Raw genomic sequence first — 9145 nt, forward strand, 5'->3', positions numbered from 1 at the left:
CAGACGGGCAGACACAGACGGGCCGGCAGACAGACAGAGAGGGGGACCCTTGATTCTCTGCAGTGGGGGGACAACCAGGGGGAGGGGTGTTTGTAATAAGAGCTGCCTGTGTTTGACGTGCCCCCCCCCCCATCCCCTCTTATTTAACAAGGGACCTTTAATTTTGCCAGAAGGAAGCAATGAATTGTACAGTGTACTTTACCGGGAGCAGCCTGGGAAATGTACCTCTCTCTCTCTCTCTCTCGCCCCCTGTCTCTCTCTCTCTCTCTCTCTCTCTCTCTCTCTCTCTCTCTCTCTCTCTCTCTCTCTCTCTCTCTCTCTCTCTCTTGCTCTTAATCTCACTCACCCGCTCTCTCTCTTGCTCAGCCTCTCTTTGCACGGGGCGACTCGCCCTGCACAAGCCCAATAGGTAACACATGTGGAACCCAAGCTACTACTCTCTCTCTCTCTCTCTCTCTCTCTCTCTCTCTCTCTTCTCTCTCCCTAGCTGTGTCTTCCTTGTACCTCTCTGTCTCTCATTTCTCTGTAATTATTTCTTAGTTTGTCCATAAAGAAATGTCTCTGTCTGTATTCCAATCATGCTCTTCCTCTTCTCCTCTCTCCCTCTCACACTTTCCCCCTCTCCCCCTTTATTGGTGTGTATTTCTATTATGTGTGTGTATCTTGTGTTAACGTGGATGTATGCGTGTGTGTGTGTGTGTGTGTGTGTGCGTGTGTGTGTTTGTGTGTGTGTGTGTGTGTTCGCGCGGGCGAGGGCAGGCTTAGCAGTGATGTGTCAATTTGCTCAGGGGTGCAGAAGGCAGAGCCAGGGGTCAGAGGTGAGGTCAGGGGGAGGTCGTCAGCTGTCACTACCCATAAACCACTGCATCAGCACCACACAGCACACGTGTGTGTGTGCGTATGTGTGTGTGTTTGTGTATGTATTTGTGTGTGTGCGCTAGTGTGAGATAGAGAGAGAGAACACATACACACACACAAACTATGTCCCAGGAGGTGACATATTGTTGGAGTAGCCTTTAGGAGGGAGAGAAAGTGTGTGGGAGCAGAAATGTCAGATTGTGAGTGAGCGGGAGAATAAAGTGAGTGTTTATAAACTTTGTGTGTGTGTGTTTCCGTGTGTGTGTGTGAGAGAGTGTTAGAACACAGTGGACATGATTACTTTCCTTCATTAGGCTATACATTGGGCTTGGCTCCATGGCAAATATTGGACCATGAAAATGTCTTATACAGTGTAATATGTGCACACATTTGTGAAAAGGATATTCCTAATTTATCTTGCTCAGGTACGCAGCGGAAAAACACACGTGCACACACATAAAACACGCGCACACACACTCACATGAGGAGACTCACACACTTGAACTAGAAGTATATCTAATCCAATACTCTGCCCCCAGCTCGAATACCCCAATGGAAAACACACACGCACGCACGCACGCACGCACGCACGCACGCACGCACGCACGCACGCACGCACGCACGCACGCACGCACGCACGCACGCACGCACGCACGCACACACACACACACACACGCAAAAGGAAAACGGCTGATTGCAGCTTGGCCCTGGCTCCACATGGCTTTAATTAATTCCATTAATTAATTAAAGCCTCAACAGTTCCATGCCATACCGAGCTGGGGTAGTGGAGTCCTTCAGAACACACAAACACACAACTACACACCCAGTCACTCATTCACCCACCCACATACCCAGTATCAACACACACAGACTCTCTTTCCCTCTTATTCATTTCTCTCTCGTCTCACACACATCACGACCGCACAGCAGTGATGGGCGGTTCAGGTTATAATTTCTAACCCTAATCTGCATATTGCTGTAATTTAACCAGACCGCTACTGGAATACAAAATCAACTAAAAGGACGCTCGGTCGGATTCTAAATGGTGTTTCACCCCCTATATTTACAATTTTATACTTAGGCTTTTCTTCAACAGATGACACCAAAGTCCTGAAATAAGTAAATACATTCCTATTAGGCTTATTTAAGGCAGTATTATAAGTTGAAGTAGCAGAGAAAGTTGATGCTGTACATTGCCCCGTGCTGCATTGTGTGTGCTGCTGAAAGCTACAATCGCTTTGTTATTTCTCCTTTATTTTCAAATAAAGGATGTTTGCAGCCAACCGGAGAACCTGAAACTTGTTGGCAACCTTTCTAGGATGCACATCAAAACAGCCTATTATCTGTAATGCATTTTTATTATTGAAACATGCAACAAAATGCATCGTAAAATCTTTGACTTTATAGAATAATAGGTTTTCTTTATTGAAGCAAAATGTTATTGAACAGAAATCACAGCTGGAATATTACAAAATGGCAAAGTAAAGTGGCATTTGCACACTTAAAGTTCAAATACCATAGGCACAATCCAAGGCCATAATATAACACAAATCTTGTTATTAAACAAATGAAAATACAATGTGCATGTCATGTAAATCAAATAGCATATCGAAAAACGACAAACTAATTTGAAAATTCAAATAGTATATTGTCGGACAGGCTTGGCAGACAAACACACATGAAGAAAATATGAAGCCTACCCCTGCACTTATAGTCAATACACGTGGGGCAATTACTAATCTGCTCATCTCTAACACACATTTACACAAACACACACACACACACACACACACACACACACACACACACACACACACACACACACACACACACACACACACACACACACACACACACACACACACACACACACACACACACACATATGCACACACATATAATATAGATAGACACACACTAGTGTTTACTCACCACACTGGAAATACTCCAGTGTCTCAACGTAGCAGTAGGAAACAGTTGTTTAGGTTCAATCCAACTGGTGTGCAAATGTTCAGCGAACCGTTTAGGAAGAACAGAAAAGTGGATCAGTGCTTATTTCATCCAGCTGGTCTCATGTGAGGGTACTTGGACAGCCCCGTCCGCTGGGAACCACTCTGGAGCTGACAGAGTGGGTTGTAGCACTGCTGCTGCTGTGTCTCCAAGTTGTGTTTTTTGTGTCAATTAGAAGAAACCGTTCTGGGATATACACGTAGACTGAGATTCAGGTTCAAGTTCCCAGTGGGAAAGAGAGAGAGAGAGAGAGAGATAGAGAGACAAACCTGAACAGATGCTTACAGCACACACACACACACACACACACACACACACACACACACACACACACACACACACACACACACACACACACACACACACACACACACACACACACACACACACACACATCTAAACACACACATCTAAACACACCCAGAGAGTGTGTGCGGGCGGAGTTGCTGAGTTGGTGCTGTGTTAGAGGAAGAGGGTTTAATGGAGACAAAGAACAACTTACCACACCCACAGGAAGAGATGGCTGACCCTCGTGCGTGTGTGAGTATGTGTGTATGTGTGTTTCTGTGTTAGTGAGAGAACTCTCCCATACGGACAGCATCAACCAATACCTACAGATGAGATCACAGCACATCTTTAAGCAATTGATTCTCTAAGCACACGCAAGTGCACATAAGAAATTATTACTGATACTACTTACAGACACACTCCATCTCTCTCTCTCTCCCTCCCTCTCTCTCCCTCTCTCTCTTTCTCTCTCATTCTCTCTATCTCTCGCTCTCTCCATCTCTCACAAGCTCTCTATCACTCACTCATTGCTGGTGCTGTTGGCTGACTGAGCTTTGGAAGTTAAAAGGGAAACTCCCCAAGATACAGGGCCATGATGCACACACAAACACACATTCATGCTTGGCCATTTTTCCATCGTTTGTGGTAAAGGCAGAAATGTGCCAATGTTTAGGGCACTGGATGCCTGGAAATATGTGTGTGTGTGTGTGTGTGTGTGTGTGTGTGTGTGTGTGTGTGTGTGTGTGCGTGTGTGTGTGTGTGTGTGTGTGTGTGTGTGTTTGCAGTGCACAGCTGGCTTGGCGCATTCATGTGTAGGTACATGTTGACATTATGGTCTGGAAGTCAGTGGGTCTCATATCCTAAAAGCTGTCGTTTTGCTGTCTTTCTGTATGTGTTTGAGACATTTATATATTATCAAGTATGTCAATTCTAGGGATGGCTCAGAATAATCAATTATTCCATTATTCGTTCCCAAGGATCAAAGTCTATTTTAAAAATGTTGGGACCATTAACATTTTTCCTCCATTCAATTTTTCACAGATTATCTGATGGTACTCATGTTGGTTCAGTTCACATTTTATCTTATTTTTTTATTGATCATGCACAGAAAATACAAATACACAAGCACAAACAAACATACCAATACGCCACTGAGTGTGGGACAGGGACTCTGATTTCATTCAACAGCGCTGCAAATTATTAAAAAAGTTTGTTTACAGAAGCTGAAGTTTGCAAGACGAGGAAGGGTTGCACATCTCTCTGTGATAAACGATTAGATACGCATCTAGATACACAGGTTACGATTCGATTCAAAAACGATATCCTTTTATTACAGACCGATTCGATACGAATCGATAAAGTGTAAGAACGATTCGATTCGATTCGATTCGATTCTACGGTTAATATTTGTTGTAGATATTTTATAAAATAAAGAAGCCAATTCTGTGAAATGACAGTACAATATTTTCTTTTCAAATATGTAAAAGACCACATATCCCCAAGCATTGTTGCTTTATGGCACTGGTAAAAATAAAATTAAAATAAAACTAACAACAACAAAATCACATGTCAATGTATTTATTTTTAGACATGGACCAAAGAGGTAGAAAAATCACAACCTGAGCATAGTGTTTGGAAAACAAAGGTGCAAGTTACAAGTTACAAACTGAAAAATGTAAGCAGCAGCAGATTGAGGGCACCGCAGGAATTGATAATGGGTTCAGAACCTGTGACCTATAAACAAACCATGTAACCAAAACCTTATGACATCTCAAAATGTGTCAGAGGGGGAAGAACAAAGCAGCAACCACATTCTTATCTCAACAATGCTTAACACACAGTGACAAGTGCATTATGTAAAAGATTAAAGGAAATAAATATGTAACATATTAACATATGTAACATTAACACATGTATTAAACAATAAACATATGTATAAAATAAATCAAACTGCTGCTTTTTTTTTTACAAATCTCCTTCATTCAAGTCTCACTATCCTTGTTGTTTTTGGGGGACAGGTTTTTCTTCAGGAATATCAATTGATCCACGTGCTCAGGTTTGAGTAGACTGCGTTTAGAGGAAACAATATCTCCCGCAGTACTAAACACCCGCTCAGATGCCACACTGGTGGCCGGGATACAGAGGTATTTTTTAGCCAGAGACGACAGCAGTGGCAAGTCCTGCTGCTCTTTCCACCACTGCAGTGGGTTTTTTTGCAGGGACAACAGATCACGCTCTCTGTACCTCTTGACTTCTTCGTTGGCCTTGTCTCTTACAGATCTAGCTCCCATCCTCACTTCAAAGTCTTTTCCCAACAGCTGGTCCAACGCTGACATTTTCTTCTTTTTGAGAGGAGGGTCATCATCTGAAATAGAAAACAATTACCGTATATTACTGGCTTTGTTTGTCATGACTCAGTGGCACTTTTTTTCTACCTGTCTTTACCATTTTATATATGAACCTTCATCTGATGTTCAGAATGAATTTATATTGGCACTCTTGTTCACATCAGTAAAAGTTGTATTATCATCATCATTATTATACTCTTTTTCTTTGCATGCCGATTATCTCATTACATTGAATCTGTTGTTGTATGCTAATATTTTATGGCTGCATGAGTTTAAGCCAAAGTCAACTCTTTCTTGGTCACAAGTTATAAAATACACAAACCTTTAGGCTCATCTTGGGTCTGGGGTGCATCAATGCTAATGTCCAGATCTCCAAGGGCAGGTTCAGTCTGACATGGATTTGTCTGCAGTGGGCCTCTCTGAATTGGATCCCCTGTTGCCTTGAAATAAAATATAAAAGACAGTTAGTGTGTAGTAACAGCAGTCAGAATAAAAAGTTGAAATCTCAATACTTTAATTAAGCCTAAAATGGCTATGCTACCAAAATCCAGCCTTAAACGTTCCATTGAAACCCCTTAAAACCACTTTTTTTGATCCCACGTTTATCCTAACAAACATTTTGGCTTTAGGAACATCCACGGCGTAAATAAGTTAAGAACACTCAAGGGATAACAGTGTGTTGGGAGATTTACCTTGTTATGCAGGGATGTAGCTTCTGCTGTTATGCTTGTGAACGTCCGCTCAGCATCATGGTCAGTCAGGAAGGGCAGAGACTTGAAGCGGGGGTCCAGAGCTGCTGCAGTGTAGAACAGATCATCCAGGCCAGTGTAGCGCTTCTCCAAGTCATTTCTGAATGCTTGTTTCATCTCTCTGATTACCGCTGAGTCTTCATCTGATGCTTCAAAGTTCTTTTTAAGCTTTGCTCTGACAGGACAAATCATTGAGAGTGTGGGCCGCTTGTCTTCACACATGCTGGTGGTCACAAGTTTGACCGGCGCCATCAGCTTCACAATATCTACAACATCGCAGAAGTCTTTGTCCTTAAGAGTGTTAACCTCTTCTCCTCTTCTGAGATCCCTGGACATGAGTGCAGCAGAAATGGCAGGCTGTTGTTCCAGTAAGCGTTCAAGCATGTCATGGGAACTGTTCCAACGGGTGGACACATCTTGGATGAGTTTGTGGATAGGCAAGGCCAGTTGTTTCTGTTTGTCTTGTAAAATTTCTGCTGCTCTGACACTGCGGTGAAAAAAGCCAACCACTCTCCTCACCCTTCCCAGCAACCTTTCTACTGTGTCCACTTTGAAGGCTTTCTGTGTGGCCAGATTTATAGTGTGTGCGAAGCACATGAGGTGAGGGCTCATCTCTGCTTCCACGCCAGCTAAAACCATGTTTGAAGCATTGTCCGTTACCAGGGCTGGCTCTTTATCAAAAAGTTTCCAGTCAATACATGCCTGTTTCAGTAGAGCACCAATATTCTTTCCAGTGTGAGATCCTTTGAATGCCCTGGTCTGCAACACATGAACATTTAACGTCCAATCCGGAGTGATGTGGTGGGCTGTGATCGTCACATAAGACTCCGTTGCACATGACGTCCAAGCGTCACTTGTTATTGCCACTCGCTCTGCATTTGCCAGTTCTTTTTCAACTTGGCTCTTAACTTGTGTATACAACGCTGGCATGCACGTGTTGGTGATATGATTTCGGGAGGGTATCTTATACCTGGGCTCTAATGTATGGATCAAATCCTGAAATCCTTCCCACTCAACTATATTATACGGACATAATCCTTTAGCGATAAAACGCGTTATTGATGCTGTGATTTCCTTGGCACGTGCTGAGTTTTGACCAAGTTGCGCAAACATGTTAGAAATAACCGGCTGTGTGCTACTGCTTGCAGTGCGCTCCTGCTCGTTGGTGCGGGTCTCACCGATGTATTCCTGACCGTGTCTCCTCCTAGCATGCTGGTCGAGATTTGTAGTGCTGCCGGTGTACGTTAAGGATGCTCTACACAGCTTACAAACAGCACGGCTTCTGTCGAGCTTCCCTTCCTTCTTGTAAAACCCAAAAACAGTCCACACTTTGGATTTATGTTTCCCCGGTGCATTGAAAATCTTTTCATCATTATCACCGCTGACCTCCTTAACCCCCTCCATTTTCCTTCTTGTCACTTGTCACTCATTCACGGGCAGCTTCAGCTCTCGCGTTGTTTTAGAGACGCTGACGCAAACTGTAAGTGTGTGAAGCCGACAACCGATTCTAAGTGTCGCGATACCCGATCCATGACTCTACAACCGATTAATCTAGATATTCACAGCTAATTCCTATCGATTAAGGAGGCTGCTACCGATGCAGCCGTATCTCTCACTTGTTAAACCGAATATCCGGTCGCATCGGTTTATCGTTCACAACCCTAAATAATACCAGAATAAATTAGATTTTTCACTGTTAATGTTTTTTTGTGGAAGATATTAAGTGATTCCTTGCCAATGATCACTGGCTGCATTTGTGAACGAGGGTACGCATTGAATAATCAATTATTTGTTCATACCAACCACTCATTATTCGTCTGGGAAATGTTTTAGTAATTTACATCCCTTTTTTGCACACACTGATTTGCCTGTGTGTTTGTGTGTTCCCGGGTGTGTGTGCACGTGCCTTCATGTCTGCTACAGTGTTTGTGTGTGGGTGCCTGTGTGTGTGGATGTTACCTGGTGTATATGGTTTATATGCTGTGGGTTGTTTAGCGAGAGTGTTTGAGCGGGGATCTAGTCGTAACACTGACATCTAAGCACATCCACAGGGCTAGAACGCTTGCCTAGCATCCTAGCTCCCTTCCCATGGTCAATAGCACCCCCCCTCCCAACCCACAGACCACTACCCTGCACGGTGTGGACTAGCAGCTCCGCGTGCTTCCTTGTCTTTTAAATTATTAACACAAATATATGTGGTTTTATCCCAGACCAAATGTACACAAACACACATTGGGCCCGACACAATCCTTAATTGGCATTGGAAGTATAACGCCACTTCTGATTGGCTGTCGTCACAACACTGTTTTTTTTGTTGTTGTTATTTTAACAAGAGGAAGGCAATAAAGACAACAACAATCAACAGTGCCATCAGTGGTGATGTTTACCGATGTTGATATCCATATACGGTTTATCACATTCCCTTCACTCATATTCAAAACCACCTGCTTCTGCTTTACACTCCAGCAGAAGGTTGTGGCATCAGCCAATATGAAGCCAGAAGCAATTTGATGCCTTAGATCCAAACCATATGCTAAAAACAACAAACACACCGGGAAAAAAAAATCATTCATCATACAGGTTTGTCACAAAAACACAGCTGGCCCAGTTTAAGGCAGTTGTGGTATAAATAGCAAAGTGCATTCCTTATGCAAAGTTTAGAGAAACCTTAATCTGCGCTTGAGGCTCACGAGACATGTTTTGCTGGTTCTCAGTCAGGGCCTCACAACAGCGGACGGAAGGCTTGGTTTAGTCTTTGCCTTCTTTTTTTCTTTCTGTCTTTCAGCCACAACAAAGCGTGCAGAGGGAACAGTGTTTCGGGAGCGCGCTTTAATGTGCACTCTCTTCTGCTGGTGGAGGGGACAAATTATGCAGATGACTGAGGGATAGACT

General features: G+C 43.3%; 1 protein-coding gene across 1 annotated transcript; it reads right to left on the reverse strand.

The window, feature by feature from the left end:
* Positions 1–4718: 4718 nt before the first annotated feature.
* Positions 4719–7911, reverse strand: LOC132467917 (E3 SUMO-protein ligase ZBED1-like). Its single transcript, XM_060065499.1, has 3 exons — positions 6197–7911; positions 5827–5944; positions 4719–5521 (listed from the first exon to the last, which is right to left on the reverse strand). Exons 1-3 carry the CDS (start codon positions 7655–7657, stop codon positions 5139–5141), a joined length of 1962 nt encoding a protein of 653 aa, XP_059921482.1. The 5' UTR covers positions 7658–7911; the 3' UTR covers positions 4719–5138.
* Between the last annotated feature and the right edge of the window lie 1234 nt (positions 7912–9145).

This window comes from Gadus macrocephalus, chromosome 11 (genome assembly GCF_031168955.1).
Source record: "Gadus macrocephalus chromosome 11, ASM3116895v1".
In the NCBI taxonomy this organism is placed as follows: domain Eukaryota; kingdom Metazoa; phylum Chordata; class Actinopteri; order Gadiformes; family Gadidae; genus Gadus; species Gadus macrocephalus.